This window comes from Balaenoptera borealis (genome assembly GCF_965194805.1).
Source record: "Balaenoptera borealis genome assembly, chromosome: 4".
Taxonomy (NCBI): Eukaryota; Metazoa; Chordata; class Mammalia; order Artiodactyla; family Balaenopteridae; genus Balaenoptera; species Balaenoptera borealis.
In genome coordinates, this window is record NC_138861.1 from 116,552,582 (window position 1) to 116,568,753 (window position 16,172).

Here is a 16,172-nt window from a genome sequence, read left to right on the forward strand (position 1 = left end):
AAAGAGATGAGAATGGAATTAATCCCAAAACATATTTTAAAATATGGAACTAAAAGAAAGCTAAAACAAATACAAAACAAATAGCAAATGGTATATTTAATCCCAGCCATATCAAAAACCACATTAAATGTAAATTTTTTTAACACTCCCAATTAAAAGGCAGAGCTTGTGATATTGAATAATCACATTAATACAGAACAATTGTGATATTTAAAAAAGCAAGAACCAAGAAATACCGTGCTAATGTCAATCCAAAGAAAGCTGGAATGATATTAATAGCAAAGTAGATTTCATAGCAAAGAATATCATAAAGAGGATCATTTTATAATAATAAAAAGGTCAGTTTAGCAAGAGAATATGATAATCCTAACTATGCATCTAATAATAGCTTTAAATTTTATTAAACAAAAATTGATACAACTAAAAACAAAGCTACAGTTACAGTCAGTTTTCAATATCTCTCTCTCAAACCATTAGAACAAGTAGACAGAAGATTAGTAAGAGGACAGAAGACTTGAACAACACTTAACGAAATTGATGTTATGTATAGAACTCCCCATGTAATGACAGAATTAACATTATTTTCAAATATACAAGGATGATTTACCAAGATAGTTTATATTCTGGGTCATGAAACAAGTATTGATAAATTTAAAAGCCACAAAATATGTTCTCTGATCACAATGAAATTAAATTGAAAATCTGTACCAGAAGGATACCTACAAAATCCCTAAATATCTGGAAACTTAGCAACTTATTTCTAAATGACCTGTGGGCCAAAGAATAAATCACAAGGGAGAAAGTATTTCAAACTGAATGAAAATGAAGATGTGACATTGAAATTTGTGGGATGCAGCTATGACGCTTACTTAGATAAAGATTTATAACATTGAACATTTATATCAGAAATGTTATATAAAGTCTCAAATCAATGATCTATGCTTATAGCCTATGAAGCTTGGAAAAAGAGCAATTTTAGCCATATAAAAAGCAGAAGGAAGGAAAAACTAAAGGTAAGAACAGAAATCAATGAAATAGAATACAGAAAACAGAATATATCAGTGAAACCAAAAGCTTGTACTTTGAGTCAATTTGTTCAAGAAAAAAAGAGAAGGTACAAATTGTCAATATCAAGAATTAGAGATGAGACACCATTACATACCCTACAGACAGTAAAAGAATAATAATGAAAACATTATTAAAACTTTATGAAAATAAGTTTAATGACTTAGATGAAATGGGCAAAGTCCTTGAAAGGCACAAATTACAGAAGCTTACTAAAGAAAAAATACCATGAGTAGTCCTATATCTATTTAAAAATTGAATTTGTAATTAAAAACTTTCCCAAAAAGAAAACTCCAGGCCCAGATGATTTCCCTTCCAAATTTCACTCATTATTTAAGAAAGAAAGAATAGTTCAATGGAAACTCTTCTAGATGGTAGCAGAGGAGTAAGTACCTCCCAACTCATTCTATGAGGCTGGAAATATCCTGGTACTAAAATCAGACAGGGGCATTAAAGAAAAAATAAAGTCCAATGATCTTCATGAATATTGATGTGAAAATTCTTAACAAAATTTCATCTAAATACATCCAACGATGTGTAAAAGGGATAATATATTATGATCAAATGGAGTTTATTTCAGGAGCAGCTTGTTCATTTAACACTCAAAGATCAATCAATGTGATTCACCATATTAACCAACATAATGGGGAAAACTATCTCAAGAGATAGGGTAAAAGCATTTGACAAAATTTAACATCTATAGAAGGAAACTTCCTCAGCCTGATAAAGGGCATAGATGAAAAACCTAAAACTAACGTCACACATAATGGTGAAAGAACTAAAGTGCTTAGCGTTTTTATGGTAAAGCAGCAAGTTAAAGAAGCATTTCATTCCTTAACTTGCTCAGCTAGGTGGAACTGTAATTTCTTTGCTCCGTTTTGTGACATGAAACTTTTTAATGCTATTTTATTGTAATGGGATCATGCCTATTACCTAAGGTAGGCTTTGCCGTCTGTGAAAACTCAGTAAATGGAAAGCTAAAATTTTTTAAAAACACATTATACATTGGGAACAAGAAAAGCATGTCCATTCTCACCACTTCTAGTTAACATCTTTTTTTTTTTAACTTCTCAAGTAGGTTTTACTATTTGTTGAAGATGTTCTCTGTGCCATATTTATAAACATAAATTTAATAAACAATTGTCGTACAATAATAAAAATAAATAATTTTTACTCTTTATCAAATGACTGTTTGCTTAAGAAAATTCAAGGGATGTTTTCAAGAATGGTTCTCATCTTGCCAGCAAGCTTTTTGTGGCAACCTAATTTTTTTAATTGAGGTATAGTTGATTTACAATATTATATGTTTCGCATGTACAACATAGTGATTCACAATTGTTAAAGATTATACTCCATTTATAATTATTATAAAATGTTGACTATATTCCTTGTGCTGTATAATGTATACTTGTATCTTATTCTATTTAACATCTAACTGGAAATTTTAGTGCAATAGGCAAGAAAAAGAAAATAAAAAGGATACAGATTGAATATGAAGAAATGAAACTATCCTTATTTGCAGACAACATGTGTGTGGAAAGTCCCAAAGAGTCTACCAAAAATCCTCCTAGAACTAAAAAATGGTTTAGCACAGTTGCAAAATACAAAAATCGACTGTATTTCTGTATACTAGCAATAAACCATTAAAAATTGAAATGAAAACCAATAACAATTAAAATAGCATCAAAAATATGAAATTCTTAATATATATTTGACAAAAATCTACAAGACCTGTGCACTGAAAACTACAAAACATTTCTGAGAGAAATTATAAAAGACCTAAATAACTGGAATGATATACCATGTTCATGGATCACAAGACTAAGTATTATTAAGATGTCAGTTTTCCCCAAATTAATCAATGGATTCAGTATATGACCTATCAAAATCTCACCAGGTGTTCTGAAGGAATTGACAAGGTGATTCTAAAATAAATAGAAATGTAAAGAACCTGTAATAGTCAAACTTTTTTTTTAAAGAACAGAATTTGAATACCTTTACTCCCTGATTTCAAGATTTACTACAAATCCACATTTACTAGTAATCAAGACAGTTGATTATTGGCATATACACACATACATACACACACACACCAGCACACCACTGCATAACAAAAGATCAGAATAGAGAGTCTGGAAATAGATTCAACATGTATGGTCAATTGATTTTCAACAAAGGCAATTCAATGGGATAAGTGTAAACTTTTTACCCAGCAGTGTTTGAACAGTTGGATATCCATATGGAAAAAAATTCTTTGACTCTTAATCTCATACCCTATGTAAAAATCAACTCAAAATGGATTTATTTATGTAAAATTTTAGAAAATGCAAACTACAATAATCTAGTGACAGGAAGCAGATCAGTAGTTGCCTGGGAATAAAGTGGGAGGCATGAATTATAAAGAGGTGTGAGGAAATTTTTGGGAATGATAGATATGTACATTATTTTGATTGTGGTAGTGGTTTCATGTATGTATATGTGTGTGTGTGTGTATATAATCAAATAGTACAATAAACAGCATATATTTAAAGTGTAAGTCAATTATAGCTCAGTAACACTATTAAATAACTTTACTGTGTCAAGGCATTTGCTCTATTTTGTGTCATTCCATTGTATTTGGGGATATAAAATATAATACTAAGGAACCTTTTTGACCTGCTCAGTACACAGGTCTTGTACTTTTTTCTCAAATGTGTGCCTAAAAATTTGAAATGCCTAAGTACTTCCCCAGTCACACACTCGCTTCTATTTTTCAGATTGAATATGAACACAGAGCACCAGAGTGTCGTCTGGGTCTGAAGGAAGGCCGTCCATTCTCAGGGGTCACTGCATGTTTGGACTTCTGTGCTCATGCCCATAGAGACTTGCACAACATGCAGAATGGCAGCACATTGGTAAGTGGTGCTGAGGAGAGGTTAGCAGCATGTCCTGTTGAAGAGTAGAGGACTGGAAGTTAGCTGCATTTAGAGTAATATGTTTTCTGCCAGTGTCCCTGCAGAGAAGAGTGTTTTCATGAATGATTGCTATTTCAAGGTGACCTTGTTTCACATAACTAGTACTCTTCTAACAGGTTGGCATGGCACATTAGTGGAAAACTGTATTGACAAGCATGTGAAAATCATGGAAATTCTTGGTGCTAATCTAAACCAGTGACTAAGCCTTGCCAGCTACAATTAGATGCCCAAAAAAATTCGTTCAAAATTCACTGTCAGATATCTAGTAGGTTATAATCAGTTAAGCAAAAAGCCATACACAAGCTAAGGTACCAGTCCAGCTTGCAGAGAAAAGTATAAATGAAAAATGCATCGTCGATGTCACACCAACTACTACAGAAGGTTCAAAGTGCAAAAGAACCCATTGTAACTACATATTACAGTGGGTAAAATGGATTGGTCCTTGTATTTGAAGGCTTTGGTAAGGGGAGAAAATGGATCCATCTTAGGGGGGAGCAATGTTGCATACCATCAAAACCCGGGGTGTGGCCTTGCACCTAAAGAGGTGACTCAGAGTGGAGATAAAGAATGAAAGGGGCTTCCCTGGTGGCGCAGTGGTTGAGAATCTGCCTGCCAATGCAGGGGACACGGGTTCGAGCCCTGGTCTGAGAAGATCCCACATGCCGCGGAGCAACTAGGCCCATGAGCCACAACTACTGAGCCTGCGCGTCTGGAGCCTGTGCTCCGCAACAAGAGAGGCCGTGACAGTGAGAGGCCCGCGCACCGCGATGAAGAGTGGCCCCCACTCGCCACAACTAGAGAAAGCCCTCGCACAGAAACGAAGACCCAACACAGCCAAAAATTAATTAATTAATTAATTAATTTTAAAAAAAATCCTTATGAAAACATCATGGTATATACCACAAAAAACTGTGATATGTCTTAAATATGTAATTTTCAGGACTTAAAAAAAAAAAAGAATGAAAAAGCTCAAGTACAGAAATTATAAATTAATCAACCTAATGAGTTATCAACATGGATACAGGTGTAATTGAGGAAGATGACCAATGAGACCTAACATGGAAAATAGGAGGCAGGCACGATAGTTAAATTATAGTGTAGAAAAGAATTCAGAGAGATAGTAGGCAGTAGTGGAATTAATTCGAGGAATCTGGTGTGCAATTTTTGTTGAGAAGCAAAGAAGGTATTGGTTTAATGGTCTAGAGCAGGGGTTGGAAAAGTTTTCTGTTAAAAGCTTTGCAGGCCACATAGGATCTCTGTCATAGTCTTTGTTTGGGATTTTTTCAATAAAAAGTTCTTGAAAAATGCAAAAAAAACATTCTTAGTTCACTGGCCATACAAAAACAGGCTGCAAGGCAGTTTGGCCACTGGCCCTCGTTTGCTGATTTCTGATCCAGGAGAACGAACATGAGACTTATCCTCAGTATCTAACACCATCACGCATCAGGTATTGAACACCTGCTCATCATTTGGAGGCTCTGCTAGATTCTGGGAAGCAGAAGAAATACATGAGAGCTGGAGCTATAGTAGGTCTTGAAGATAACCAGGTTTCTCTCCAGCAAGGTGATGGAGAGTGGGCAGAGGATGAGAAAGTTTTTGAATGAAGGGGAATTTGCCTCTGATAGGTCACAGCTTCTGTGAGGTGAAATGGAAAGCAGCACTAGAGAGGTAGAAGCGAGTAGGGATAAATTGTGGGAAAAGGTGATAAGTGCTCAGAGGCAAGGATTTGGCAAGACTTCTGTGTACGAAGTGAAACGCTCATTTTAATACCATTGCGTGTTAAACTTATTTATAAAGGTAAATCTAATATAATCATCACATTGCTTTCAAGAGTATCTTTCAATGATTTTGTATTACCTTGGATTTTAAATAACTGTGGTCACATTTTCTCCGTTAATTAAAAACACTAAATACTAAAAGCTAGTATTTTAAAACCAACAATCTTTCATCAAAGCCAATGTGATTGTGGCCAACAAAAGAAAAAAAGTACCATCAAATTATCAAAGCAGCAGAAGTAGCTTTTTTTTTTCTTTTCAGAAGAGAAATGAGTGAGAAGAGAAACAATAAGTTAGATTTCATAAAGTACAGAGGAGAGAAAAGAAAGGTAGAAGCAGTGTTAACTTACATATTACCTGTATCAATCAAATCTTCAATTTTACATTATTTAGATTTCACTTTGGTATCCTGTGGAAATTTCTTAAACACAGTTAAGGAGAGTTAGGTGTGAGGAAAGATGTGGAATCTCTTTGTGTACAAAGTATGAGATGAGGCAAATGTGATGTTACCAAAAGCAGAGGAAGCCATTTGGTAGAGGAAACTTGTAGCTTCTTTTTGAAGCTTCTTCCCTTAGTCAGAAATGTATGTGAAGAACAGGGTCACTGCAGGTAACAGTTCCTGATAGATTCCAAAAAAAAAAAAAAAAAAAAAAGTCAACATGAACTTGTTTATCTTGATGTACATTTTGATGCAATTTTCATTAATAACAGACAATCATGGTTTTATGGTAACAAACCAATCTGGTCCAGTAGGCCAGCACCACAAATCTAAATACTGAGAAGGGAAAACAGACACACACACACACACACACACACACACACACACACACACACACCCCAGCTGTCATCTGGACTGAAACTGAGGCTGTGCTGTCTTACTTCCCTGCCAGGTATGCACCCTCACTAGAGAAGACAATCGAGAAATTGGAGGGAAACCTGAGGACGAGCAGCTCCATGTTCTGCCTCTCTACAAAGTCTCGGATGTGGATGAGTTTGGGAGTGCAGAAGCTCAGGAGGAGAAAAAACGAAATGGTGCCATTCAGGTACTGAGTTCTTTTCGACGGAAAGTCAGGATGTTAGCAGAGCCAGTCAAGACATGCCGACAAAGGAAACTAGAAGCCAAGAAAGCTGCAGCTGAAAAGCTTTCCTCTTTGGAGAACGGCACAAATAAGAATGAAAAGGAAAAGTCAGCCTCCTCTCGTACAAAACAGATTGAAAATGCAAGCCAGGTGAAACAGTTGGCAGGTAAATTTAATGTGAAGTATTGTAGATATATGTGTTACGTGACACTTCTTTTAAACATGAACACTGTTAACTTTGGAAGGTTATGTTCAATCATGGGCTTAGTTCTGTACTAGAATTTTCTCTAAAGTAGCAAGGCCCAGGCTTTGTTCTTGGAGATGGTAGTGAGGTGTTGCATCAGCCCCAGTGTGAGGGAGAAGTTTGGATTTTATTCTATAATAAATGGCAAAGTTTTATGGTAAGTGATATGGTGAAATTAGTGTTAATCCATCAACGACAGACAAGCCAAATTAGAGGCAGAGGAACTAATAGTTTGGAGATTGATGCAGTAAACCAAGAGTGAGGTAATAAGAGCTTGAATTTTGGTGGTAGCAATGAAGATATAGCAAAAGATGACAGAAGCGAATTCTTCCAAAATGATTATCAATACATTGGTGACAAACCATTAGAATGAAGGAGAAAAAATATTTAAGGATGACTCCAAAGTTATAAGCCTAGATAATTAAAACAGTACTATTTATTGAGGTAAGTTTGAAAATAAGATTTATGAGGGAAGGGCAGGAGAATAAGATACCTTTCTTTAGCCATGTTGAGTCTGAGGTTTACGAGGGGAATCCATGTATAGCTCTTAAAAAGCTTTTACCCATCAAAATAGATCACATCTGTAGTAGTAGCAATAGAGTATTATTTATCAATGCTAGTGGATATTCTCTTTCTTGTTTTGTCTATAGTTAATACTCTAAAAAGAGAAATCATACAATGTGATGTCCATATCCAAATTTCAGAGATGGTATTGGCCTAGCCATTAACAAGAGAAAAATGCATATCTTTTGCATTAGTATAATGCTCTGCTTAGAACCAACCGTCTTTGCTTCACAAAGTCAAGTCTCCCTACTGATTGATTTTGAAGTTCAGGGATGAAAATAAGTAATTTAGAATAATATGTCAAAGATGTTTAATAAATATTTATTGATTGGTTGACTTACACTAAGAGAAGTAAATCCTATCCACTCCCTGGTATCTCTTGTAAGTTAGCTATAAAGTACAATCAGTTAGAACTTTGTGTCTAGTTCCTTCTAACTGGCCTCCGCAGTGATTGTTTCAGTTCTCAGGACTGCCATTGCGGCTCCGTTTATCTGTTCTCATCTCATATTACTCTTTCTTTTAAGTGCGGTCATGAAACAGAAGTATGACTTTTAAAAGTTTCATTTACAAAGCTGAAAGTTCCTTTAAAGTTGTATCTACAACTGTGTAGATTTCCTTCCTGGAAAGCAGGCTAATGAAATAGGGTTTGCCAGTTGTATAAGGTGCTTTGGGTATTTAAATGAATGTCATTCTTTTTCTCATAGCATTGCTGAATCTTCCATAACAAATTTTTTGCTACATTACCTATTTAACATATTTGATTGCATGCCAGGCAATGGAGAAATAAAGTAAAATAAGACATGGTCCTTTCCCTCAAGGGACTACTTTGCAGTGAGGTGAGGAGGGGACTAAAAATGGATAATTCCAGTACATTATGACTGTTGCTTTATCTGACTGATGTTTGCAGTGGCTATGACAAAGTATTACAAAAGCACTAGAAGTTGGGTTTATAGACGGTTTCCTTGAGGAAGGGATGACTATGTCAAGGAAGGGCAGGGAGATGGGGAGGAGGGGGCAGGGCACTTCAAGTAGAGAGTGTGGCTTGCTCAAACGCACGGAAGCTCCAGAGAACACGATGCTCTCAATGGAATGGCTTTTGGATGTTTCATTACATTTTTCACCATTTACCAAAATGTACTTCTGTGTGCTCTGCCATTTGGTTTCTAATGCTTTAGACACAAAAAATTATGCCAGACAGTGATTAGAGAGCTCTGACGTTGCTCTTGTCCTTGTGTGACGGGTGTTGCGTAATTCTAGTGATCCCTGATCCTCACGTACATGTAGACAGCCTCACTAGTTCTCATAAAGTGCTGACCAAGCATGTTTGTTCTTGCTCTCTCTTTTCCGGTCCACAGAACTTCTGCGACTTTCAGGACCAGTCATGCAGCAGCCCCAGCCCCAGCTGCAGAAGCAGCTTCCACAGCCGCAGCAGCCATATCACCCCTTCACTGATAACCCTCAGTCAGAGTCTGTCAGCTCTTACACTTCTGCTGGATCCACCAGTCTATACACGAGGAGGCCCAATCCAGTTAGTCCTTATCCAAGCTCTTCACGCCCTTCAGAGATTTATGGAGGCGCCGACCCTATGAACCTCTATTCCGCCTCATCCCAAGCTGCAGGTTCATATTTGAATTCTTCTAATCCCATGAGCCCCTACCCTGGGCTTTTGAATCAGAATAACCAATATCCATCATCATATCAATGCAATGGAAGCATATCAATGGACAAGTGCTCCCAATATCTGGGTTCCTATTCTCCCCAGTCTCAGCCCATGGATCTATACAGGTATCCAAACCAAGATCCTCTGTCTAAGCTAAATCTACCACCCATCCATACGCTTTACCAGCCGAGGTTCGGAAATAGCCAGAGTTTTACTTCTAAGTACTTAGGTTACGGAAACCAAAATATGCAAGGAGATGCCTTCAGCAGTTGCACTCTTAGACCAAATGTACACCATGTAGGTACATTTCCCCCTTATTCCGCTCATGAGATGGATGGCCACTTCATGGGGGCTGCCTCTCGATTACCACCCAATCTGAGCAATCCAAACACAGACTATAAAAATGGTGAGCATCACCCATCTTCTCATTTAATCCATAACTACAGTGCAGCTCCGAGCGTGTTCAACAGCTCTCTTCATGCCCTGCATCTCCCAAACAAGGAGAATGACGTGCTCTCCCACACAGCGAATGGGTTATCTAAGACGCTTCCCGGTCTTAACCATGATGGAACTGCTTCTGTCCAGGAAGGCTTCCACAAAGTACACGACGCTGGCAGTCAGGAAAAGCAGCCTTGTGCTGCCGAGGACAATGACGAGGTCTGGTCTGATAGCGAGCAGAGCTTCTTGGATCCTGACATTGGGGGAGTGGCCGTGGCTCCGACTCATGGGTCCATTCTCATCGAGTGTGCAAAGCGCGAGCTGCACGCCACAACCCCTTTAAAGAATCCCAACAGGAATCACCCCACCAGGATCTCACTCGTCTTTTACCAGCACAAGAGCATGAATGAGCCAAAACATGGCTTGGCGCTCTGGGAAGCCAAAATGGCCGAGAAAGCCCGCGAGAAAGAGGAAGAGTGTGAAAAGTACGGCCCAGACTACGTGCCTCAGAAAACCCACGGCAAAAAAGTGAAACGGGAGCCCACTGAGCCGCATGAACCTGCCGAGCCCACTTACCTGCGCTTCATCAAGTCCCTTGCCGAAAGGACCATGTCCGTGACCACAGACTCCACAGTAACTACATCTCCATACGCCTTCACTAGGGTCACGGGGCCTTACAACAGATATATATGATGTCGCCCCTTGTGTTGGTTACCTCATTTGAAAAGACCACAACCAATCTGTCCTTAGTGTAGTTCTCATGATGTGGGCAGTGGGGAAAGGACACAGTATTCCTGACAGATGTGGTGAGAGGAACCTCAGCTCACCAGCAAAGAAAGAGGTCATCTTACCATAGCACTTAATTTCCACTGACTCCTAAGTGGTCACAGATGGAATCTAGGCAAAAGACCAAAGCATTCTATGCAAAAAGAAGGTGGAGAAGAAAGTGTTCCACAATTTACATTTTTAAACACTGGTTCTATTATTGGATGAGATGATATTTAAATGTGATATTTTTCCCCCTTACAACTCTACACATCTGTGACCACTTTTAATAATACCAAGTTTGCATAGTCGTGGAACACAAATCAAACAAGTACTGTAGTATTACAGGGGCAGGAATCTTAAAATACCATCTGGTGCTGAATATACAATGTACTGAAATACTGGAATTATGGCTTTTTAACATGCAGTTTTTACTGTAATCTTAATATTAACTTTTATTTATCAAAATAGCTACAAGAAGCATAAATGAATAGACAGCAAAACACTGAATTTGTTTGGATGTTCTAAGAAATGGTGCTAAGAAAATGGTGTCTTTAACAGTTGAAAACTAATGCCTTTATATCATCAAGATGCTATCAGTGTACTGCAATGCCCTTGAATAATGGGGGTACCTTTTCATTCAAGTTTTTAATCATAATTACCTATTCTTACACAAGCTTAGTTTTTAAAATGTGGACATTTTAAAGGCCTCTGGATTTTGCTCATCCAGTGAAGTCCTTGTAGGACAATAAACATATATATGTACATATATATACACACAAATATGTATATGTGCACAAACATGTATATCTATAAATATTTTAAATGGTGTTTTAGAAGCACTTTGTCTACCTAAGCTTTGACAACTTGAACAATGCTAAGGTACTGAGACGTTTAAAAAAAAAAGAAAAGTTTACTTTCATTTTAGAATGCAAAGTTGATTTTTTTAAGGAAACAAAGAAAGCTTTTAAAATATTTTTGCTTTTAGCCATGCATCTGCTGATGAGCAATGTGTCCATTTTTATTACAGCCAGTTAAATCCAAAACGGGACTTTTTGGATTCAAGGGAATACATTAGTCCACAAAACACATGTTTTCTGGTGCTCATCTCACATGCTATACTGTAAAAGTTTTATACAAAATTGTATGACAAGTTCATTGCTCAAATATGTAGAGTTTTAAGAATTTTCTGTTAACTGCAGGTAGTGATGAACCGCATGCTACAGACTCAACAAAGCTAGTTCACTTAAGCAATGCTATCGTATGGCTCTGTTTGCTCTTCAGCGAACCCAATGGCCGTCTGCCTTTGTGTTGATAATTGTACATTGTGATGTTCTCATTTCTTAGCTTAAGTGTCCTCTTTACCGGGAAGATTGAGCAGACTGATGCCTGCATAAGATTAATAAACAGGGTTAGTTCCATGTGAATCTATTAATTAAAAGGAAAAAAAAAAAAAACAGGCAGCTGGTTTGCTGTGGTGGTTTTAAATCATTAATTTGTATAAAGAAGTGAAAGAGATGTATAGTAAGTAAATTAAATTGTAAACAAAACTTTTTTAACGCAATGCTTTAGTATTTTAGTACTGTAAAAAGAAATTATATATATATATATATATATATATATATATATATATATATATATATATAATATGGATTTGAAGCAGAATTCACGTCATGATGGTGCTACTCAGCCTGCTATAAATATATCATAATGTGAGCTAAAAATTCATTAAAGGTTTGAGTGATGTTCCTACTTGTCATATACCTCAACACTAGTTTGGCAATAGGATATTGAACTGAGAGTGAAAGCTTATAGCATTGTGTACCATCATTTTTTTCCAAGTCTTTTTTTTATTAAAAAAAAAAAAAAGCATACCTTTTTTCAATACTTGATTTCTTAGCAAGTATAACTTGAACTTCAACCTTTTTGTTCTAAAAATTCAGGGATATTTCAGCTCATGTTCTCCTTATGCCAACATGTCACCTGTGTTTATGTAAAATTGTTGTAGGTTAATAAATATATTCTTTTTCAGGGATTTAACCCTTTTATTTTGAATCCCTCCTATTTTACTTGTATATGTCCTGATGTAACTAAAACTAATTTTGTAAATCTGTTGGCTCTTTTTATTGTAAAGAAAAGCATTTTAAGAGTTTGGAGAATCCTTTGACTGTTTCAAGCAGAAAAAAATTACATGAAAATAGAATGCACTGAGCTGATAAAGGGAAAATTGTAAGGCAGGAGTTTGGCAAGTGACTGTTGGCTAGAGTCCTTAACTCTCTAAATAAAGATGTTTTGATCCTGTAACCAATACAGGCACAGATCCATGAGGACTTCTCTACACAAACAAAACACTTAGGGGGATGGTGTGCAATCAACTGTACAATTATGTCTTAGTCTGTGTACATTTTTGCTTACTAACGTTTCAAATAAATTCTTAATCAACGGAGGCCTTTGAGTTTTATTGGTCAAATCTTTATAACATGGCTTTTGTCTTTTAAAAAAATTTCTCCAGTTTTTGGCTGTGACCAATTTACAGGCATTTCAAGAACATGTGTTTTGTATTTGTCAAACTGCATGATTTTAATATTTTGCATATACCATATATCTAACCCCAAATATTTGATTACTTAATGCACATTTGTTGGTTTTGAGTCAGCCATCCCAATATGAGTGACTATTTGGTTTCTGTATCATCCACTGTCATTTGTCAAACTGCTGGCCAACAAGAGCAGGAAGTATAGTTTGGGGGGTTGAGGAGAGGTTAGGTAGGGAGGAAGAGAGGAAATTGAGTGGCATATTGTAAATATCAGATCTATAATTGTAAATATCAAACCTGCCTCAGAATGAATGGAAAGCAGATCTCCAATTTGCTTATATAGGAATATCAGGTTGACTATATAGCCATACTTGAAAATGCTTCTGAGTGGTGTCAACTTTACTTGAATGAATTTTTCATCTTGATTGACGCACAGTGGTGTACAGTTCACTTCTAAAGCTAGTGGTTAACTTGTGTAGGAAACTTTTGCAGTTTGACACTAATATAATGAATTCTGTGTGCATTTTTCTATGCTTTTTTAAAAAACTTAGTTTCATTTCATTTTCATGAGATGTTTGGTTGTCTATAAAAATCTGAGGATGGTTATAAATACTGTAAGTATTGTAATGTTATGAATGCAGGTTATTTGAAAGCGTTTATTATTATATCATTCCTGATAACGCTATGTGAGTGTTTTTAATAAAATTTATATTTATTTAATGCACTCTAAGTATTGTCTTGTTGAAGTTTCTGTTTACTGCCTGAATTACTGCCACCTTGGTGAGGCAAAAGTGAATGAAAAGAAATTGCTTTTTAAAGATACTTTTTAGATGGTTAGTCTTAATAGCAAACTATATCTAAGGTAACATCCAAATAGTTAAGGCGAAAATATTTCTCTAGTTATTCAACTTTGTTTTCAAGCTTACTTGTTAGCCTATTCACTTTGCACGTGTAGCCAGTGTAAGTCAGGAGTGGTGTAACAGCACTTCTGCTGACCGCAGGCTCACCATCCCTCCTGGTGTAGAGTCTGAGGGCTATCGGTGACAGCAGGGACACCAGGGTTGAGTTCATACTGCTTAGGTCTAAGGCCAGCCCTGCTCTCAGATTCTCATTTTCCTCTTCATGTCCACTCTTCAAGGAAAATTCCTCTTCCTGCTTATCGGAAAGGCAGGCAACGTTAGGCAAGAGGAGTGGGAAGAGGTGGCCTGGGAGGCACCAGACAAATGTGCATGTCCTCACCCACCCCGCATGGCTTCAGGGAGCTGGAGGCTAGATTGTCCTCCTCTCTCCCCCTTCCCCTGTCACGTGAATCACCCCTCACACAGCCCCAGTGCACTGCTGCTGAAATACTTTCTAGAAACACCAGATATCAAACACAGTTACTAGTTCTACTTAGATTGAGTCTTCCAACCCTCACCCTGACCCCTTCCGAAATTGGTAGGGAAATCATTTACATCATGCATGAAGTAAGGGAATTCCCTTTCCCATACTTTTCTCTCTGTTCAGCCTGGGTCAAATAGTCATGCCTGAGCCCAGGAAATGACTGCCATGTAATGATCTTTGAACTCATAGCCTGGGTGATGCCTCCAGCACTCTACTCAAAGCCAGGATGTTAAGAGGAGAAACAACATCATCATTAAAAAGCCGTGATTCACCAATTTTATTTTTTTTTAATTTCAACCCTCTGGGGGTGCTGTCAACACTCATTTCATGATCCATCCTCTGGTTGAACCTTGGGAGCCTCCCACTCTTCACATTTGCTAGTCTCCACTGCCCAGGGCCAGGGGAATTTAAGATTCTGTGAGCACAGAAACTTTTCCTGCCAGGGCCCATCCTGATGCCACTAGTGGAGGCTGGTGATGCCAGCGCCCTGTAAATGAAGGTGCAGGCAGCCCTGCTGCTTCTAAGCCCGCAGGTGGAGAGGGGAGACAGCTGGCAATAACAGATGAGCCAGCATCACAAAGCTTTATTGACCCCTTGCCTCCTCTGGAAATAATTGCCAAGAATGAACCCTTTCATGCAAGCAGGCATGCACACAGCTGCCCTGTCACACAGTACCACTTGCTCCTTTCCTTGGTCTCTTCAGTTGGTCTATCCTAAAAACCCTCCCTCCTGCTTTGGGTAATTCGAGCTTCTCTTCGACTCCTGCCTGATTCTCCTGCTCTGTACCAAATCAGCTATGTAAGAACCAGATTCAGTGAGAAAAGACCTTATTCATCAAGGAATCTTCTCCTCAAGCTGCAGAGAATTTTTATTTGGTTTTGTTGGTTTAAAGGACACCTGGAGGTGAGGGTCCAGAAAAAAAAAAAGAGAAAGAAAGCTGGGGGAGCATCTTTTCTTTCAAATCAATGCGGGGGAGAGGGCGGGCCACATGAAACACTTGCTAACTAACTTCAGTCACTGGGCTTTGCGGTAAGGGGCGGGGTTACTTCCTCCCCGCCTTCTTCCCTCCCTCCGCTGAGAAACACTCTCTAGTTGTTAGAGTGGTGAGAAAACGTTCGCAAAAAAGCCTAGAAGAGAATTAACCGTAATTATAGATTATTTCAGTTTTACCAGCACTCTAAATTTTTCGAAGAACAAAGATACTTTTATTCCCATATTTTCGAGGCCACGTGCCTGCATTTCCCTCTCTCTTACCAGGCAATTTCTCACAAATGTCTTTGCTTGTCTGGTACAACATTCCCTCTTGAAAGGAGCCACTCTTTTCCTTGCACACACGCTGCACGAGTATGCTTTCTTTGGGGGCTTCCTTTTATGCTGTTTCAAAAGGAATTTCTCGACTCAAATTGACATTTTACTCTCTAATCAATTCTTCATTCAAACTGAAATGAGATTTCTCCTTAAGTGATGAGTAAAATAGTAGTTACAGAGAAATACTCCACTTCTTCCCTACCCCCACAAGAAGGAATTCAGGTCATTTAAATTCACGAAATGAAGGATTTCTAGGCATATTCACCAAGCACTTGCTTTATATTCCTTGCACAGCATAGTCACATTAATAGAAATCTGGGTGGTGTAGCTTGAAACTTGAGATGCCCCTGGTGCCCTAACCCCTCTCTCATGGGTAGCTCTTGACTGAGCTTTAAGAAACA

The 16,172-nt window shown here is 37.7% G+C and overlaps 1 protein-coding gene across 4 annotated transcripts in view; it reads left to right on the forward strand.

The window, feature by feature from the left end:
* The window catches only part of TET2 (tet methylcytosine dioxygenase 2), a 148,112-nt gene that overhangs the window by 124,680 nt on the left and 7,260 nt on the right, over window positions 1–16,172 (forward strand). Inside the window, exons 9-11 of one of the 4 annotated variants that reach the window (XM_082389061.1) lie at window positions 3,822–3,959; window positions 6,685–7,039; window positions 9,037–12,991. In XM_082389061.1, the coding sequence (XP_082245187.1) occupies window positions 3,822–3,959; window positions 6,685–7,039; window positions 9,037–10,472 (1,929 nt within the window). In that variant the 3' untranslated portion in view covers window positions 10,473–12,991. Of the gene's footprint in view, window positions 1–2,550; window positions 2,728–3,821; window positions 3,960–6,684; window positions 7,040–9,036; window positions 12,992–16,172 lie in introns of those variants that run through there. The other 3 variants (XM_082389063.1, XM_082389062.1, XM_082389064.1) reach the window with 3 other exon arrangements.